Below are 20,593 nucleotides of genomic sequence, written 5' to 3'. Positions count from 1 at the left end.
TGCCCTCTGGTGTCCCCGCCGCAAATTACCACTGAATGCCACTGGAAACCAAACCCAGAAAAGGGGAGACTTGAGTAGCCATATGGATTAATTTATCTAATAAGACTGGAAAAATCTGAGGTTTTAGATGAAAATCCAACCCCAAATGAGGGCATCTGGAAACAAGCGGCTTCATCTGAGGGCAGCTAAGACTGTGGGACAGTCTGGGGAGAAATATTCACATTGTTTGCTGAAAGTTGGAGCTCTCTTGAAATGTGCATGCTTAAAAAGACAAAGAATGCAACTAGGAAATAAATATATTCACAATCCGTACAGTTACATGCCTTTCACCACCCCCACAACCTTGGGAGTGCCCAAGAAACTTAATGAGTCTTTAAAATGTCAGTGTGGAAGTATGTGCAAAGTGAACACAGTATACTCCAAAAAGAAAGAAATTCTTTGATCAAAGTGTCTTCAGATCTCCACGTAGACTTGCTTATTTTCCTGGAACATCCTTTTTCATTCTTCTTACTCTAGCCCCAAAGTTCTTTAAAATACACCAATGTTTGAAGAAACTAAGAGGTAAATACAGGCACATTCCACCATATAAATCCTGTATAATGTAATACAAGCATACTGGTTCGAGACACAAGAGGTGGAGGTAGTGAATATAATTAAAAAGAGTCTACTTGGTGATTTTTAATGCATAAAAATAAGACCCAAAATTATTATTGTGTTAATAATCATCAGTCTATAGATTAAAATTTATCAGTTTCACATTAAAAAAGGTCATATTTAGGAGCACCTGGCTGGCTCAGTCAAAAGAGCATGCAACTTTTGTTCGAGCCCCATGTTGGGTGTAGATTGCTTAAGATAAAATAAAATTAAAAAAAAAAAAAAAAAAAAGGTCATATTTGTTTTCAGACCTGAATGGATAATGTACTAAAATGAAGACTCCAGAGCTCTCTAAACGCCAGCTGGATACTTTCGGGTAGCATATTAGTATAAAAGAAAATAATTTAAGGCAATCCAGTAGCTAAGATATTTCCAATTAAAGCTTTGTCTTTTAGAGCATGCTCTACTTCCTTCTCTTCAATCTTCAAAGACACCTGGAAAGAAGAGAAAAGGACTTTTCATGGTGGAGAACTCACAAAAGCCAAGTTTTTATTACATAAACTTCTACCATGTTGAACTTTTGTCCCAAGAGGCAAGCAAGTTAAACACTGCTTTTTCAAGGCCTGCAGAAAATACCTCATTCATACCACAGTCCCATCCTCACAGATCTTAAACTCTACCTAACAAAAAACAAATTGTTTACCTAACTGTGGTCATATTTAAATAGCAAGAAAAGATAAGCTCTCCAAGACAGGATAATTAAAAGCATTATCACAAAGAAGCAGTTAGTTGTACCTTTGTGAAACGGGTTTCCTTGTTTTTCTTTAATCCTAAAATGCCCCTGGCCTCCAAGAGCCCTGAAAGTGACAAACACTCCGACTGGTCCACAGCTGCCACCTGCTGCTTGCGACAGACGGTACTATAGGCTTCGTGTAACTGGGAGGAACAAGGGAGCACACAAAAGTTGTGTAAAAGTTCTATCTCTTGTCACCTTATAGTCTTTTTTAAAAATGTGAATTTACATTTGTAAAAGTTATCTGAACACCACAGTTTTCCCTCTTTTCTTTCTTTTTTTTTTTTTTTTAAAGATTTTATTTATTTGACAGAGAGAGACACAGCGAGAGAGGGAACACAAGCAGGGGGAGTGGGAGAGGGAGAAGCAGGCTTCCCGCGGAGCAGGAGCCCGATGTGGGGCTCGATCCCAGGACCCTGGGATCATGACCTGAGCCAAAGGCAGACGCTTAACGACTGAGCCACCCAGGCGCCCCTTCCCTCTTTTCAATAAAATCCTTGAACAGGCATTCTGTAGATATTGCCAAAACCTCTACTGTAAGGCAGAAGAGGAGCTTTATATATTTCTTAGGGAGAGGTAGAAACGAAGGGGAGGAGATGAATGGGAAATTCTCAACCACAACCTAAGGGAAATAAAATCAGTTGCCTTTTATATGGGACCAGTATTTATTCTTACTGTTAAAAACCCACTTTTAGGGGCGCCTGGGTGGCTCAGTTGTTAAGCATCTGCCTTCGGCTCAGGTCACGATCCCAGGGTCCTGGGATCGAGCCCCGCGTCGGGCTCCCTGCTCAGCGGGAAGCCTGCTTCTCCCTCTCCTGCTCCCCCTGCTTGTGTTCCCTCTCTTGCTGTCTCTCTCTCTCTCTGTCAAATAAGTAAATAAAATCTTTAAATAAATAAATAAAAATAAAAACCCACTTTTAATTCCTATCAGCGGGAGCATAATAACAGGCCCTTTGGACAATATCTGCTCTGCAAAGCAGTCTCATCTCCACCCCAGTTCCATCTGCTGAGATTCTCAACTCACCTTCCCCAGAGTGACCTCTTTGATTTTCAGCTGCCGGGTCAAGAGCAGCAAAGAGCAGACCAAGATCTTCTGCTGAAGAGGGAAGGAATCTTGTGCTCCTTCTTTGCTCAAAGTCATTCTGTTACCATCAACTTCTGAGATGACTTGGGATATGTGAATAAGACCAACCCGCTTGGGAACCAGTGACTCAGACGGTGATTTGCCTAAAAAGTAAATAAATCAGGCTTCATTAGATTTTTAAAATATTGTGTATATTGAGACAGAGGATACTAAGTTTTAGCTGAAGGAAATTCAAGTGCAGTCATGTGGTGGCAAAGCAGGTTCCAACTCTGTAACTAGAAGCCAAAGGATGAGAGACGGTGCTACCTGCAGAAAGATGATGACGTGGAAAATAGGGTTATCCTTTTTCTGCGCAGAACGGTAGGCTATTATGTCATGTAGAATGCAATTTAATGTCAGACAGACAAAATCCACCTCATGAAAGAATAAGGACTAGACAGAGGACTACTGTATTCTGCCTTGGAAATTCTTAGTATCCTGAAGATGAAAAAGTACAGAACTGTGAAGCAAGGATGATTGTGCCTGCTAATTAAGAAAGGAAAAAAAGTTGTAAGAATTACCTAATACTTTCAAATGAGTGGCTAAATGTGGACAGTAAAGTGAATCCTACTTAAGTCCTCTAGATAGCTTCCCCAAATGACCCTTGAGGTTATTAGGTTCACTTGCCTAAGACGATCCACAATAGAGCAACACTTGAGAAAATGTCATTGGATATTTTAGCAGATAGCACCATCTCAGAGGCCGGAGGTTGGGGAACTGCCAACAAGATGCCTAGGACTGTGGCCTCATTGTTTGGAGATGCATGAATTGCAAGACAGAGGAGGGATTTGCTCTGTAACAACCTTTGCCTAAATTACTTCCTTAGACCACGTGCAGTTGCCCCAAAGCAATCTGCTTCTATTTTATGACCATAACCAGGATGCTGCAAAGAACTAACGGTAGCGGGAAAACTAGACATCACTGATCAAGTAGCAGAATCTTAAAGTTGGAAGGAATTTGGAGTTCTCTTCTTGCTCCCTACCCAAAACAATCCCAACTAGTGATCATTTATCCAGCTTTTGTTTGAACATCTTCAAAGCTAATGAACCCACCTATGTGTTACAGAAGCCCAGTTAGTGCTATTTATTAGAAAGTGCCATCCTGGGGTGCCTGGGGGTCTCAGTCAGTTAAGCGTTGACTCTTGATTTTGGCTCAGGGTCGTGAGATCGAGCCCCGCAGTGTGGAGCCTGCTTAAGCTTCTCTCTCTCTCTCTCTCTTCCTCTGCCCCTCCCCACTTGAGGACTCCCTCTCTCCCCTTCTCTTAAAAAAAAAAAAAGTGCCTTCTTATATTTAATTGAAGTCAGCCTCCATATAGCTTTCCAGAACCATCAAAAACTAATCACACATACCAGAGGTCAAAAGACAGGAATTACGTTAGTCTAATAACTTATACCAGAAACTTACAAACTCCTTTAGCTACGTGTGTGCCAGTGGTGCTCACAGGGACAATGACAAGCCTAAATGTCGTTGGTAGGAGAAAAAGGAATAATCTGAAAAGTTAAAGAGAAACCAGTATCTAATCTATGCATTGGTATATATTACCTACTGTCAGCCTAGCAGTTTGGCTACTTCTGAAATATTTTTACATGATTTTTTTTTTTTTTTAGATTTTTTTTATTTATTCGACAGAGAGAGACACAGCGAGAGAAGGAACACAAGCAGGGGGAGTGGGAGAGGGAGAAGCAGGCTCCCTGCTGAGCAGGGAACCCGATGCAGGATTTGATCCCAGGACCCCGGGATCATGACCTGAGCCGAAGGCAGACGCTTAATGACTGAGCCACCCAGGCGCCCCTACTTCTGAAATATTTTATTAATTTTCTTTCAACAAATTGATGAGAGAGAAAGAAAGAAAGATGGGAAGGAAGGGAGGGAGGGAGGGAGGGGGAGAGAGAGAGAGAGAGAGAGAAAGACAGAAAGAAAGAAAGAAAAGAGAAAGAAAAAGAAAGAAAGAAAGAAAGAAAGAAAGGAAGAAAGAAACTGTTTTCTGTGGAACTGTAGTGCTAGAAACAATTTTGATAATCTCAACCAGTGCAGGAGTGAAAGAGGAAAGAAACAATCAAATCAGACTGTCCTGTTTCTAAAGATTAACACTGGATATTAAATACTGACAAGATATGTAGTTCATGGCCATTTTACATCTGCCATGACTAAGAGAACAAGGCTAACGGAAAGGAAAATAATTTTGTCCTTTTTCTAACAGCCTACTATAGCAATATCATCTTTGTACCTCCACCCTCCTAGACTTGTCTAAAGGCTTGAGATATCCCAAGTTGAACTGGATTCTTTCACTGTCTGACTCTTACTTAACTTTCCTCTCACCTATATCAAGACCTAAAGTTAACTCAACAGAAGAACGCAGAGAGAAGCTGATCAAGCCTTACCATCCACAATTTTCATTTCTAGAGCTTAGAAAGAAAACTTACTATGATCCAGCCTTTTATGTAACACCCTGGGGAACTTGTTTCCAGCAATGCATGGACTATAGCACAGACAGGCCAGATTGAAGTAAAGTAGATGAAATTGACAAAAAAACACAGACATACAGAAAAGGGTAAGTATGGATTTAACTATGTTCATTTCATCTTTCTACCTCTTTCCCCAGAAAAGTTAAGCTTCCAATTACAAAGGAAGACGGGAAAGAGATAAACTACTTACATTCAGACAGCGGTTTGAGGACAGTCTGGCTTTTGACATCCGACTCTACAATTTCAATAGCTCTCCTATAAAAAAAAATTTCTAAAATTAATTTAGGCTGAGCCAAACCAAACACCACACCAAACCACCAAGCTCAAAAACAGACACATGTTTTATAATTTTAAAGCCCCCAAACAAAACTGGGTTATGTCTCAGCTAAAGGGGATTTAGTTAGCTTGAAATAATTCATGGACCAGGGAATCTGAGAAACTTTCAACACGATATGGTTTTCCTCTTATAGATGCCAAGTAGGTCATCATACATTAAGCCAATAATAACATTTTGAAGGAGGAAAAAGTGTCATGGATAGCAGAGAGGCTATGTGGGCGGGTGACTGCCTACAGAGACCCAGTACCACCCATACACACTGGACCTAAAAGGGGAGTCCTCAGTTCTATATACATATGCTATGTGTAGGCTAAACCACACCAGCCTACATGACTATTGCTCATAGCTGCAGTCTTTACTCAAGTAGTTTGCTGACTAGGGGAAACTTTCAAATCCAGGATCATGCCATCTAGCAATAGGAAGAGCTTACTCTCCCACTGCTGTCTCCAAAGCACTTTGCCCACAGGAAGCCATAAGCCAGACCTGGATCTTTTGCATGGCAGTAGGGGGAGGTTGGACCAGCGGGCCAGCACAGCAAGTATCATTTTAATGGACCCAGTGTCCCTACTGGGAAGGAAGAAATTTCATCAGTCAGCACAGAGGCTTTCCCCAGCAGGAGGGGCAGAGGATGGGAAGGGAGAGAGAGGTCTGGAGTACAAGTGTGGGAGACCACCAACCGGAGGAAGGGGTGCTCACAAAAGCAAAGGAAGGAAAAAAAGTCTAAAGGCAAAGATGGTTCAGGTCCATAAATAAACCTGCTTGAGACCAGCTAATGGAAAAGTAAACTGGAGTCTTTTTTAATACAAATGTAATTAACCAATCTATAATCACCACAGGGAGTGCCAGCAACATCTCATTTGTTTCTCCCTCTGTAGGTAATGGACTGATAATGTTTCAGACATTAACACGGTGGAAATGCAGAGCTCCCCACTGAGAAACAAGTCCCCCTTTCCGAGTGTAAAAAGTGGCAGAATACAGCCTCTTAAGCCATATTCACTTGAGTCACACGAGACAATTAACAGCATTTCTTTTTTTAATAAAAGCAGCCAACAGTGCCATAACTCACCTGCAAACATCTAGCGCTTTTCGAACATCTCCTGAAAGAGCAGAGACTTTTCGGGCACAGAACTGAATTGCGGCATTGTCCAGAACCTGAGCTCTAGATACCTTTGGACAAGACAAAGGAGATGACAGCATGAACTATAAGATTCTCCCTTTCTGTAATTTAGGTCCCAGACATAAATATTTTCACATTAAGTTTAAATTTGACTGGCCTCCCCTTAGGGCCTAAGAGATGCCTTTTCTGTTCATAAATAAATGGAAATTTCACACAATTAAACATTTTGTAGTCATGTGGTAGAGGCTCATGAGTAGTGGAAAAAAAGGAAACCAGAAATCAGCAAAACTAAACTAAAATAAAATTTCTTTGGTCATTTTCAAAAGAAAGTTTTTTCGCAGGCCCTATTGTTACAGGCCATTATAATAGTATCGAGGGGAGCCTGGCCTATGCAGTCGGAAGACAATGCGACTCTTGATCTTGGGGTTGTGAGTTTAAGCCCCATGTTGGGTGTAGAGGTTACTAAAAATAAACTTAAAAAAAAAAAAAAAAAAAGAACCTGAGATGGTGACCTGAGCCGAAATCAAGAGTCAGAGGCTTAACCGACTGAGCCACCCAGATGCCACCCCTCCCCTTTTAAAAGTAGGCTCTCTGCCCATCGTGGAGCCCACTGTGGGGCTTGAACTCACAACTCTGAGATCAAGACCTGAGCTGAAATCGAGTGGGGTGCTTAAGTGACTGAGCCACCCAGGTGCCCCTCCTCTCTTGTTTTTATTCCAACACTGAGGCATCCAATAAATGGAGCCTTGGGTGGAAATTCATATAAAAATGTTCTCACGATGGCCCACAAGAACTCCCTGCTGAGGAAAGCAATCTAAGCAAAAAAAAAAAAAAAAAAAAAAAAAATTTTTTTAAGTAGGCTCTATGCCCAGTGTGGAGCCCAAAGTGGTGCATGAACTCACAACCCTAAAACTGAGACCTGAGCTGAGAGCAAGAGTCAGATGCTCAATTGACTGAGCCACCCAGGCACCTCTCTATGCAAAAATATTTTAGAAGGACTGTTAGGTTTCCCCACCAGAGGTGATCCAAGGGACACATAATGTGGTACAATGGGTGGCACTTACCAGATCAAGCCGATCCTGCAAGATAGTGGCTATCTGATTTTTGGTATAAGGTGGGAAGTTCAACAGCCGAGGCTTACATTTTTCTCTAGCTTGAAGCCTCGGCAGAATTCTGTCCGTGAGATCCAGGGTATTGGCAATACCTGAGGAGGAGATAAATACTACCAATCATCACAGTCAAATCATCTCAAAAGAAAACTAAACCCTCTGAAAGCTTAATACAATTTCCAGTTATAATCCAGCATTCTAACTGTTGCTTCCTACTCGCCACCCCACCCCCACCCCCACATTTATTAGGTAAGATATACATAGTCGTTTTAGAATGCTCTTTTCTTTTTTTTTTTTTAAAGATTTTATTTATTTATTTGACAGAGAGAGACACAGCGAGAGAGGGAACACAAGCAGAGGGAGCGGGAAAGGGAGAAGCAGGCTTCCCACTGAGCAGGGAGCCCAACACGGGGCTTGATCCCAGGACTCTGGGATCACGACCTGAGCTGAAGGCAGATGCTTAACGACTGAGCCACCCAGGCGCCCCTAGAATGCTCTTTTCAAGTTAGGTTTAGAATTGTTCACTGATAAGCAGGACCAGATACTCCAAAAATCAACTGTCTCTGAAATGAAGTATTATGTCATTTCTATTCAGACTTAACAAAATTGATTTTAGATTAAAACTACTATTACTTTATAGTAATTTGTTCATTTTGATAAAAAAGCAGAGGGGCACCTGGGTGGCTCAGTCGTTAAGCGTCTGCCTTCGGCTCAGCTCATGATCCTGGGATCCTGGGATCGAGCCCCGCATTGGGCTCCCTGCTCCGCGGGAAGCCTGCTTCTCCCTCTCCTGCTCCCCCTGCTTGTGTTCCCTCTCTTGCTGTGTCTCTCTCAGTCAAATAAATACATAAAATCTTTTTAAAAAATAAAAATAAATAAAATAAAAATAAAAAAGCAGAAAGCTGCCTTAAGATAAAATAGGTGATAAGTAAGATGAACAGATGATTAAAAAAAGAAGTCTTTAGACCCATCCTGTAACATTAGCAACTGAGCACTAACCAATCAGCACTAATCGAGAATTGCTTAGCCATGGCCATTCGAACAGTGTGTACAATACATCCTGCCCTTTGCTGTCCAACTGATCCACCTCGTCCAGCACCAACACACTACGTAGAAAGAGAAACAATTAGTATCCATGTTCACCTTCTTAACTTTCCCATCTGTTAGATCTGGGCTGACTCCAGCTCACATTCCTACAGCTGACACCAGTTTCAAGGTCATAATCTGTCCTCTCTCCAGTCACTGTTACACTGATACCCCTACCATCACACAAAAGTAACATACAGGTTTTTCAAGCAATTAGTTTAAGAACATTGTTTCCAATTTAAAATTAGAAGGTGTATTTTTCCTTTCTTCTTTCCCTTTAAGCATATGTAACTATCTCTTGTACAGCAAATATAGGAAATGTTCTTTTCTTGTACAAACTGATAAATTCAAGAGACTAGAATGTGAGTTTGTGGGCAGCAGACCTTGCAGATTTTCATGGAACAACATGCAGCAGAGCTGTACTTACATCATGGGGCCCTTCTCTGCAGTCATATGGTTTTCCAGTTTCTTCATCATGTCCTTCCCAGCTGGCCTGCATACTTCTTCCTGACAAATCTCCTGAGCAATAGCTGGGAATACAGCCTGGGCACTCCTCAAGGACATGCAATTCAGCATGATAGTTTTAAAGCCTTTCAGTTCCTTCTAGAAAAATGCAAATATGAGAGATATTTTGCCCTCAGATAAAGACTTGATGGAACCTGAAGTGTCTTTGGGGAGTTAACAGCATATAAGAGAATAAACTCTACTTTCATTTGGAAAGATTTAGACAATGAAACTAAAAACATGAGGGGAGACTTGAATCCCCTTAAGCGTGTCTACCTTTCTTAACCCTTAATAACCAAGGGTCATTTTAGCAAGAGCATCATATTTCAGACTCTTAGGGTACCTTGAGGTCTTGCAGAATTCGGCTTAAGCAGGCAGTTTTTCCAGTTCCAGGAGCACCAGAAAGATAAAGACTTCCAGCTTTTTTCCCACAGATGTGCTCCCTCAGGAAATTCCTGATGACATTCATCTCCTTTTCCCTGGCAGGCAGCCGATCCGGGACAGCTGTATTCAGGACCAGCTTTGCTTGCTGGTAGCAAGTGCCTGTGTCAGATGTGAAAGGACAATTAGATACAACAGAGGTGACTCAGAAGATCCACTGGGTTTCATTTGGAGTCAACAGCCTTGTTTTCAAGGCTGCATTAACGGTTGCCATGTAAGAACGAACCTTCTTGCTTGAACAGTCTCACACATGCAGATTCTTTCTCCACTGGACATCTCTGCTCAGAATTTGTTGTGATCTCTTGACCTTTTCGAACTGAGGAATGGATTTTGTTTTGGTGAGCTCTGGCTTGTTCTCTTTTGCTAGGAGACTTAATTGTCAGCTGATTGTCAAATACCAATCTGCGCCCCTTAGGTGAACGTGAGCAAGGGGGGCCATTCTCTTTCTTGCCTTGCTTTGGTGGAGAACAGGGTGGTAAATGGGGAGTATTACACAGATTGTCATCACCTGAAATATATTAAAATCAAAACATGGTCATTCATAGTAGTGGACAGTGAAAGGACTTGCAAAGATCTCTGCTTTTCCCAGAAAGAGGCAAATTTCTTTCTTTCTTTTTTTTTTAAGATTTTATTTATTTATTTGAGAGAGAGAACATAAGCAGGGGGGAGAGACAGAGGAAGAGGGAGAAGCAGGCTCCCAGCTGAGCAGGAAGCCCCACGTGGGGCTTGATCCCAGGACCCCAGGATAATGACCAGAGCCGAAGACAGACTCTTAAGCGACTGAGCCACCCAGGTCCCCCAAGAGGCAAATTTCTATAGTCAAAACCACCAAAATAGAATGCCTCTCATCAAGAAGCAAATATTGGCCACCAGATGGCACCACTGAATCTTACAACTATTTGGTAGAAAGCAAAGGGGTTTAAGTGAGATGAAAATGCTAAGATTGTTCTAAAACCCTGTTTCTCAATCTTGGCACCATTGTAATCTTGGACCAAATAATTCTTGTTGGAGGCTGTCCTGTGCATTGTAAAATGTTCAGCAGGATCCCTGGCCTTTATCCACTATGCCAGTAGCACTCCCTCAGTTGTGACAACCAAAAATGTCTTCAGATACTGCCACATCACCCTTCATTAAAAACAAATGATCTGGGCGCCTGGGTGGCTCAGTTGGTTAAGCGTCTGCCTTCAGCTCAGGTCATGATCCCAGGGTCCTGGGATTGAGTCCCTATTGGGCTCCCTGCTCAGCAGGGAGTCTGCTTCTCCCTCTGCCCCTCACCCCTGCTTGTGCTTGTTCTCTCTCTCTAACAATAAATAAAATCTTTAAAAACAAATGATCTAGAACAAAAAACCAGTGTTCTAAAACAAGAATATCACCTGCTTCTCTTAATTTCACCACTAATGAGGTGAAAGCTTCAAAATACTAGGTAGCTAACTGCAAAGTCACTTACAATACTGATAGAACTAAGTTCAAAATTAAGGAACTGAACACCAGAACTGTGAAGCAGTTCAGAAAATGATCTCAACAAGAGGCTTAACTCTGAAGTTCAGTAAATGAACACAGCAATCATTCTGAAAATAACCAAAGTGAACAAAGTGGTCTTAACTGAACTTAGGAAGCTGCTTCAAAGGACTAGGCATCTTATTATTGAGAAAAGAGAGGTCAACAGCTACCAGCCCAAAAGTTGTACTTATATTCAATGGATAGCTTACCCACACGTTTTCTGGGGCTGAGAGGCAGAATTTTTACATTAGAACGGTGGGTGGCCTGGACATAGGTCAGTTCTAGTTTGGTGTCACCAGAGTTTTTAGCTTTGTCCAATGTCCGAGACAGCTTCTTTTTTGGAAAACTGATTGTAGCCTGTGACTGGGATCGGGTTTGAGGCATGATGGCAACACGGCTGGGTACAAAAAAAAGAACAGGACAGCCAGTCAATAGCTAAGAATGAAGGAAAAATAGCTAACATGGAATTTATACCAATGATCAACATTTCATAAGTAAATTATAACAATATTTTAGCATTCAGTTCTGCTTCACAGCCAAATCTGAGCAATAATAAACACTTATTGTCTACCTACTATGTGAAAGACTGTTGCTATAAGCATTTTACTTTTATTTTATTCTTTTTTTTTTTTAAGGAATCTCTACACCCTACGTGGGGCTCGAACTCACGACCCCCCACCCCCACCCCCACCCCAGATCATGAGTGGCACGCTCTACCGACTGAGCCAGCCCCGGCGCCCCTTAGGCACTCATTCATTTAAGTTTTACAACTACCCTAGAGGTCAGCACTCTTATTAACCTTATTTTACAGATGAGAAAACTCAGAGGTACAGAGGCCCAAAGTCATAGCAAACCAGGCATTCTGGCTCCAGAGCTCAAGTTCTTTTTTTTTTTTTTTTTTTTAAAGATTTTATTTATTTATTTGAGACAGAGAGAATGAGAGAGAGAGAGCACACGAAAGGGGGGAGGGTCAGAGGGAGAAGCAGGCTCCCCGCTGAGCAGGGAGCCCGATGCGGGACCCGATCCAGGGACTCCAGGATCATGACCTGAGCCGAAGGCAGTCGCTTAACCAACTGAGCCACCCAGGCGCCCCCAGAGCTCAAGTTCTTAACACTTGAGTGATGCAATAAGTTTATCTCAACAGATTTCTACGGTACTTCTAACTCCCTCACTCCAGGCACGGGTGTGTCTTTATCACTAGCTTAGCCCAGCATCCTGCCACGTTTAGTCTTCCCTCCGCCCGGCACTCGGTCCCCACCCCACACCCTCTCAACCCCACCCCGGAACATCTCCCTCCTACAACATTCAGCCCCTTTATTCCACGCACGACTGCCAGCCTACTCCTTTCCCTTACCCCGACCTCAGACCTCCGGCGATCTGAGCTCTTCTCCCCTCACTTCACCTCGGGCCTCAAGGGAGGCAGCGGCCCTTGCCATAGCCCTTCTCCCAACTCCGCAGCCTCCCAGACCCAGGGCCTCCCCGAGCAATCCTCTGCTCTCCACCTCACAAGGCTGAGTCACCTCAGTACCGGCTCTTCCTCACGTCTCTCGCACACGGCTTCAGGGAATCTTCAGGCCAAGCTACCGAATAAACTACACACCAGCGTCAGTAAAGCCCAGCCGCGCTCGCGCCAAATCTGCAAAGCCTCAGCTTTACCGCCTCCCGCCAAAGGCCGACCAGGTTTCTGATTGGCTGTCGCTAGAGCACCGCGCGCCTTGGCCAACGCCCCCTCCTTCGCGTCCAATCCGGTCGGAAGGACCACAACCAGTAAGAGAGCCCCAGGTCTCCGAGCCATTGTAAAGCCACGCCCACTGAACTGAGAGGGATTCTACATCCGGGACCTCCGCGGAAAGACGCAAGGTTGCGGAGGGAGCGATTCTGGGTAAGGCGAACCAGGATAGCCGCAAAGGGCAGCGGGAGATGTAGTCTTAGCTCACGCGACTCTGTTTCCACGCCCTTTCCCATGAGTGGTGCAGAGGATATGGTTACCCCTTCTGGCGGCCAAACGTATCCATTTTCATTACCCTAATGGGATACATATTCAGTGAGCTACTATGTAACACCTATCATTTGGGGGGCGGTTCTGGTGCCAGGCAGAATACTAGTCACTTACCTAATGTTCAACTCTGCAAAACTCACAAAGCCAACGTGTGGAGGGTTAATTAGAGGTCACAGCATCTTGGTGGCAGTGAAGAGCCTAGGACCCAGATTTCCTGACACCCAATGTTTTTTTGTCAAGTTCTACACATGCATAAAGAAATACACTACACTTCATCACAGTATCTCTCTGATTTATGTTTCAAAGGTAATAGGGTCAGGTCTTTGCTTTTGTTAAAAATAATATTCTGTGCACCTTCTTATCATTAATTCCATTAATCCACACATTGTGGAGAGTTGAGAGAATTATGGCCTCTTAATTTTAAAACCTTGTTTTATAGCTAAACACTAGGGTTTCAGGGCCAGGGAAGACCGCTATAGAGGAAGAGGCAAGCTGAACTTTTAATGAAAAATATAAATTAGAGCAGTAATTTACAGGCCAGCCTCCAAAGTTAATAACCTAGCTAAGCCTCAGGTTCCCTTGAAGGCCAAAACCCAATTCTAGGTGATGGCAAGCATTTATCTGTCATCCTTCAGTTTCAAATGAAATAGAACAATGAAGCTGAGAAATAGGAAAATAACACTATTACAATTGCCAGTTAATTGTGGTTAGTTCATACAGGAGATAAGAGCAAATACTGAGTGTTCAAGTGTATGCCAGGCACTGAGCTCAAGTATTTTACCTATACCACCTTATTAATTCTCACAAGCACTGCATGAAGTTGGTATTATTTTCATTTTGCAAATGAGGAAACTGAAATTGGGGTGTTGAGTAAATTTGCCCAAGGTCACACAACCAGTAAGTGGAAGAACTAGCATTTGAGCTCAGAAGTCTGACAGGAGCTCAAACACTTGACCACTTAAACATAGGAGGAAGTATTAGACGCAGGTCCTAAATAGGAAGCCTTCAGTACACTTCTAAATAGGAAGAAATGGGGCCTCCCGGCTGGCTCAGTCAGAAGAGCATGTGACTCTTGATTTCAGGGTTGTGAGTTCAAGCCTCATGTGGGGTATAGAGATCACTTAGATAAAGTTTTAAAAATAAATAGGAAGAGACAGTGAAGGAGCACATTTTGGGAAGGCTCTCTAGGAGCTGAAAACTACAACAGAGATTAGCTGCTGTGAATGGGAAAAGTGTTCCGACGGAATGGAGGCTTTTCGACCAGATGGCATTTCTGATCTCTTAATAGAGCAACAGAACCCAGGAAGCAATCTTCACTGTTCATGTATTTTGATAATCTGGGCACCTAAAAAACATCCTTCATAACTTGAAGTGGTAACGTGTGTCCAGCCAGCTTTAAGGGATAGTGGTGAAAACCTCCCTTGGTTACAGTGGGCTAGAGGGAGCCCAGGAAGCAATGAGTACTTAGTATTCATCCTGGAGCCTATGAAGAAAGAAGGAAGAAAAGCACTGGTCCGGGGTAAGCCTACAAGATTAAATGACCACTGTGGAAGCAGGCAGAGAATCACAGAAGGTCCGGATTGAAAGGTCTCTGTCAGGTTACCTACATGATGCTCTCCCTTCCTGATACTACAGGAACACACTGCACATGCCACCAGACTGTGTCTTGCTTCTGGGCCTCTGTCTTTGCTCTCTCCTCTGTCTGGAAGGCCACACACCATCCACCTTCCCGGGCTAACTGCCATAAAGCCTTTTAATAACCTACATATGTTTCTCTTGGTAGCTGCCTTGAAGTGTTCTACTAGACTCTCAGCTCCTTGGAGGCAAAGACCAGTCCTATTCATCTTCATATTGCAGGTGCCTGGCACAGAGTAAAGTATGCAATAAATGCTTGCTGCAGGAATGGAGAGGACATCCCTGCCAAATGAATTTCCACATTTTTCATGAACACTTTGTGGCTGGATAGCACATAGTCCTTTAAATCTCATACCCCTAAACCTAGGAGTGGAAAATGAATTCAATTACGTGTAAAAGTGATCTAGACTGGGCTCCAGTGATGTCAGATGCGAAGTGTTTCTCTGTAGTTATCCTCTGGGGTGGTTAGGATCCTGAGGTTGACATTTTGGTTCTCTTACCTCTGTCTGCAGAGTAATAGGAAGTCAGACAGGCAGCATCCTTGCAGCTTCAGAGTCACAGTTTGTGGCTGTGCTGGGCCAGGAAATACTTAAAAAGGGAACACTCACAGTAAGTAGCTGTGTCTCAGTAATAATGAGAGTAGTGTCCTTATCACCTGCTGATACACGGTATCATGAGGGAAGGAATCAAATCACCCTGGAAGGACCTGTTCCAATATCCTTGTTGTGTGTGTGTGCGCACGCACGCACACACACACACACTCACACACAAACTAGCAATACCACCCCAACAGGACAGAGAAACCTTACAGGTTTATGAAGTTGAGGGTCATTCATGCAAGCTCCATTTGAGGGCTATGTAAAGTCACAGGAGGAACAATTAAATCAATAAATAGGTAGTTTATTAATCAGATTAATAACAATAATCAGGGATTCAGCCAATCTGGCAAGTATGGATGAAAATGAAAGGAGGCCTTTTTCCCCCTCCCTCTCATAGGTTTTTATATCTAAATTACGTGAAAGTGATTCATACACACACCCATTATGAATCAGTATGGGAAATAATTTCAAGACCTCTCCTAGTGATGAAAGTGCAAGGTGAGCTCATTAAGTCTTAGCGATGATTATGTCAGCTGACCACAGTAAGCAGAGAATGTCTGGCTCAGTTTTTACACCCCAAGTCAAAGTTCAAGAAAGCCAGCCAAGATTGCAACTTAAAAAGCAGGGAGGAAAAAAAGCCAACACCCACAATAAAAATAAACACAGTCTGTCTGCTCTGCCCCCACCTTTTCTCCCATACCTCAGTGGGACAATCTGCCATGCAACACAGGTAGAAAGAATCCTAAGAGATGTGAGGAGAGGACACAAGGCCAGAGCGTCTCCTGGGTCCCCTGAAATCATGGGCCTCGGGAAGATAGGTGGCAAACATAAATGATGACCAAAACTACGAGTCACCCAGGTGAGCATGGTTAATGAGAACTATGATATTCAAAACACAGCAGGAAGGGAGGAGGGAAGACCCCTGGGAAGCTGCAGATGCTTCTGCCCAAGTCAGTGTAGCTACCTTCTTAGAGGTTCTAGAGTCAAACCACTACACTCACCAGAAGCAAAAGATGTTCTCCCCTCCCTATGCCACCACTGGAGGCGGTGTTCCAGACAAGAGTACACAGTTTTCAGGTTTTGGTTTTTGTTTTTAAGCAAGGTTTAATTAAACTGCACAGCATCCAGAAGAAAGAAATGTACCAAAGAATCCAACCTGAGACCAGATTATACATTGTAGGGGGGGGGGGGAGAGGAATCACTGCTTATTGGGAGGGAGCACTGCAATTGGAATATAACTCCAAAATAAATCATACAATAAATTATTTTTAAAAGAAAATAAACTGATCCACATGCAAAGATGGACACACACACACACACACACACCACACACGCGCGCGCACACACAGACACTCTGCACACGTCACTCTAGTCTTTTATTCAGTGTTGACTAGGACTTCCATGCTGGTCCGTGGGAAAGGACAAAGGTTAGACATGAGAAAAGAAGGCTTGGCCCCTCTGCCACCAGTGGAATGAGATTTAAGACAATTAGAGAGGAAACCCACTAGGTTGTTAGAAACAAGAGTAGAAAGAAGGAAACAGTTATCAAGGAAGATTTTAATTGCTTCAGAGAGAGAGAGGAAGAAAGCACAGAAATCTAACACAAGTAAAGGCACAATGACCGTGGAGTTGAATGGAACCAAATCCTTCCTTCAGTTAAAAGTTATCCTTCTTTTTGTATGTGTTTTGAAGGTGGCTGTAGTTTTGTTTCATTTCGCTTTTAAGAGAGGAGTCTTGAAGGCAGAGTTGTAATGCCTTCCATTCCCTAAGTCAGGGTGGCTTACAGAAAGCCACCTTGACCACATTGCCAGGGACTGAGATTCAGTAGGGAAAGAAAGGCTACAACTGGAATGTGAAGAATTGGATTTACAGTTGATTTTAGGTTGGGTTTCCAGAAGGACAGACAGCTCAGTGTAGTGCCATCAAAGGGCCTCAGATGCCCTATACTCCACCCCCAGAGCTTTGCAGAAGGAAAGGACCCTGGAGTCACATTTTTCCCCCACTCCCATAAGCATTCAGCCTACAGATTATTTCAAGTGATCAGGAGAATTAAAACACACCCCAACCCTGAGTTGCTCTGTAGCAAGTCTATTTACAATTTTTTCTCACCTCTCCCTGGAGGTAAATCTGGATTTCAAGTTGGGAAGCTATGAGGTGAGGGGATGCCCCCAGTGCAATGACCAGTGGCTAGTCTCCTTGCCTTGGCCAGTTGGGAGGGCTGGGATGCATTTCTGGAGACAAGCAGCCTCACATCCATCAGGTTCGGTAGCCCTAAGCACCCTCCTCTGGGAACCCGACTGTGAGGATGATGGGGCTCTGCAGCTGGAGGAAATCCTCACAACAGAAAAACCACACCTGGAATATCAAAGTGATTTGATCCAAGTTTGGTGACCAAAGAAGAGCGGGGGAAGAGGGGCATCTAGCTCATTTAAAAATCTGGAAGCCACTGCTCTGCTTCCCAGAAAGGGTGGAAAGAAACAATTAAGTTTTCCCCACTAGAGAAAAACATCATAAAACCAAACCCACACAAGGGCTTATAACACAGCTTCCTGATGCTTAGTTGGGCAATGTCTCTTCCTTCTGGGAGGGAGAGAATAAGGGGGTTAATGGGACTGGGCAAGAGTCTCAACATGAGACCACCCAATCTTCCACTGAAGAGACGACATTCCCACAAGCAGATAAAAAGAGCAGTTTAAAAGGTGAGAAGTTTTAGTGCTCTTGCAGCCGGCCCACCTTAAATCTATATTACAAGCTTTTTACAACATACAAAATAGATCAATAACTATGAGGATCACATTCCCATTCTTCGATGGTAAATATACATGATAATAAATCTGTTATTAACAGAGGGACCAAATAATGTATAAGGCAAAGACATTTAAATAGGTACTGTGCCATCAGCATGCTCTCAAGAAGAAAATCCGTCTGATTAGATCCAGGCCCAGGCCTTTTTTCATGAGGCCAAGAAAATGAGAATACAATCAATACCCATGTGACACAGTCCAAATGCTGGGGAATATGAGGGGCAGCAGGTCACAGAAGAGGAAGATTTCAGCCCCAATGAAAAGCTAGGGTTTGGCTTTTACTTGTGATTCTTATTTTGATGCTTTATGTTTGTGTAAAGGAAAAAAAAAAGGATACACTTTGATAACATTGTACAAAGGCATCAACTCCCATTTCAAAAACAAATGGGAAGACTTCACAGTCCAAGTTCAGTAACTGGTCAGCATCTCCCCTGGAACTCTGCTGCAGGGTTAACTCTTGTATTCTCTCTTTTTCCCTCCACTCGTGTGTGCCCTGTCTCAGCACTATGGGTTTCAGAATGCTGGGGATACTGCTGAGAGATAACTGCTAACAGATTTGAAAATAAAAACGATAAAGAGAATGATTAGAAAAGGTATGGTGACAGACCTCAACATGGTTTGTTCCAAGAGTCGATACAGTCCAGGGGATGGCAGAGGATAGCAGACCCTGTACAAAGAACCCAAGCCGAGAGCTCTCCCATCTGGCACGGGAAGACTTGGGTTTCTCTGGGCACCATGCACAGATCCTTAGTCTGTGATCCAACAGATTGGAGAGGTCCTGAAGGCGATTTAAGCCTGTGATGTACCTGGTGAAAATTTTTGACTTTCCCCATCCATTTCAAGAATAGCCTTGGCTCCTTCCCTGCTCTCACTCCAAACTTTGAGCAGTCTCTGCACTTGGCAAGAGTTGTAGCAAACCAAACCATCCCACGTGTAGAGCCCAGGAGCTCCATCCTGCTGTTGGAGAATGGTGAAGTCCCGTCCCACCATCCAAGCTCAGTTCCTACCTAGACTAGGACCTTCTATTTCCTCTGTGCCCTTGAACTAGGACCTGGAAGACGAAGAAACATATTGCTGGCTGCCAAGGAAGATCAACTGAACTGAGGCACACCTCACCAAAGTCTTTGTGCTTCCTGGCACAGAGGAATCTTTGACTGTCCCCATAAGCTTCTTCACCCTTCTCTATTCTGCTGTGTTAACCCCTGCAGTCTTGCGAAGGCAAGAGTAGTGGAGAAAGGAACAGGAAGTACCTGCTCAGGCAGATGGGCTGTGAACTTTGGAACAAGCAGGCCTTAAAGTCCTTCAAAGCCCACAGAGTTGATCCCTTCCACGAGGTGCTTCACCCTTCCCTTGTCATCCTGGGCACCCATCAGGGGCTAAAGTCTCTGAGCAGGCCGTCAGGGCCAGTCAGAAAAGACTTCAGAGGTGTCAAGGCCAACGCCCGATCTTTCCATCTCCCACTGCAGGGTTTTGGAGTTTGTGAATCCGTAATGAATCAAAGTGACTTTTCTTTTGAGGGGATGGGCAGTGCAGAGAGGAGTAACAGCCTTCAGCCTCAGCACCCTGAGGAAACAGGCAAATGGGCAGGGAATCCCAGAGGACACAAATGGCTCCTGGTCCCTTTGCTGCAGAGAAACTGACTAGCTCTAAAAGGATCCCCAGTTTATTTCACCCTCTCTTTTTATTAGATGTTTAGTTCAACTGATTAGTATTTAGCATTTATAATATCCAACTTCTCCCTGGGGTGGTGGCATGGGGTAGGGTGAGAGCAAAACCAAAATACCCCTAAAAAGAAAGCAGACCCATTTCTTTGCCCTTTCTTCAAACTTGACCTTTAAAACAGATCACTTCTCTGCAAATTCCTTTCCTGTTTCACTAAAAATGCCCACCCCCAAGAAGTCCTGGCCATGCCAGCCTCCCAAATGAGGAAACATAATATACCCGCCACGCTTCCCCCACAGTGGGTAGGAGAAAGTAGGAGTACAATTCTCCACCCTGCCCCAACAATGAATTCATTCATCACAACAAGGCACCTTTCCCCAAGAGGAAAGCAGGAGACATGGAAACTTTTTCCTCATCTGGCTAGCAGGGCTTGCGAGAGGAGGCATGGATTCAGGGTTTGAGACCCTACTGTCAATATAAAGAGTCCAATCACCAAGTCTAGAGACGAGATGCATAGATGGAGGTGAGTGGGGAGGACGCTTGGTGTCTAGAGATGGGTTGCACTGGAGAAACACATCAGGAGCTCTCATGCAGGTTTCAGGGGAATGGAAGGGACCATCTGAGCAGAGGAGAGGGTCCATCCTTTTCCTGAGGAACAGGACCAAGCCGGGCTTCACCTGAGAATGGGTGGCAGAGGTGGGGCTCCACGGGCAGCTGAAAAATATAAAAATAAAAACCACATACATAAGGTCAACCACCAAACCCTGAGTAACCCAAACATTCCTGAAATGACAGGCTCTTTAAGCTAACCTTCAAAATTTAGGG

The 20,593-nt window shown here is 43.7% G+C and overlaps 2 protein-coding genes across 10 annotated transcripts in view; both read right to left on the bottom strand.

The window, feature by feature from the left end:
• Nucleotides 1-278: 278 nt before the first annotated feature.
• CDC6 (cell division cycle 6) lies at nt 279-20,384 on the bottom strand. 4 transcript variants are annotated; one of them, XM_078065693.1, is made up of 12 exons: nt 20,262-20,384; nt 11,279-11,466; nt 9,796-10,077; nt 9,472-9,671; nt 9,052-9,227; nt 8,538-8,644; nt 7,494-7,633; nt 6,379-6,479; nt 5,166-5,230; nt 2,412-2,614; nt 1,390-1,530; nt 279-1,088 (listed from the first exon to the last, which is right to left on the bottom strand). In XM_078065693.1, the coding sequence occupies exons 2-12, from the start codon at nt 11,451-11,453 to the stop codon at nt 999-1,001; spliced, it is 1,680 nt and encodes a 559-aa protein (XP_077921819.1). In that variant the 5' UTR covers nt 11,454-11,466; nt 20,262-20,384; the 3' UTR covers nt 279-998. The 4 variants fall into 4 exon arrangements, with proteins under 4 accessions (XP_077921819.1, XP_077921820.1, XP_077921818.1 ...); XM_078065694.1 differs by lacking the exon at nt 20,262-20,384 and adding an exon at nt 12,590-12,881 and having other exon boundaries at nt 9,052-9,224; XM_078065692.1 differs by lacking the exon at nt 20,262-20,384 and adding an exon at nt 12,598-12,880.
• The window catches only part of WIPF2 (WAS/WASL interacting protein family member 2), a 47,648-nt gene continuing 42,642 nt past the window's right edge, over nt 15,588-20,593 (bottom strand). For all 6 annotated transcript variants that reach the window (XM_036080014.2, XM_078065703.1, XM_036080013.2 and 3 more), the window contains one exon: nt 15,588-20,482. In XM_036080014.2, the coding sequence (XP_035935907.2) occupies nt 20,442-20,482 (41 nt within the window). In that variant the 3' untranslated portion in view covers nt 15,588-20,441. The remainder of the gene's footprint in view (nt 20,483-20,593) is intronic.

The sequence above is a fragment of the Halichoerus grypus genome, chromosome 2, assembly GCF_964656455.1.
Source record: "Halichoerus grypus chromosome 2, mHalGry1.hap1.1, whole genome shotgun sequence".
NCBI lineage: Eukaryota > Metazoa > Chordata > Mammalia > Carnivora > Phocidae > Halichoerus > Halichoerus grypus.
Note: the sequence above shows the minus strand (reverse complement) of the source record. Positions and strands in the feature narration are given on the sequence as shown.

Coding starts and splice junctions, on each gene's coding strand:
- CDC6 (XM_078065693.1), bottom strand. CDS start 11,453: ATGCCTCAAACCCGATCCCAGTCACAGGCTACAATCAGTTTTCCAAAA. Junction 10,078..11,278: donor CAGCCCCAGAAAACGTGTGG/GTAAGCTATCCA, acceptor AATATATTTCAG/GTGATGACAATCTGTGTAAT. Junction 6,480..7,493: donor TGCAGGATCGGCTTGATCTG/GTAAGTGCCACC, acceptor TCTTGTCCAAAG/GTATCTAGAGCTCAGGTTCT.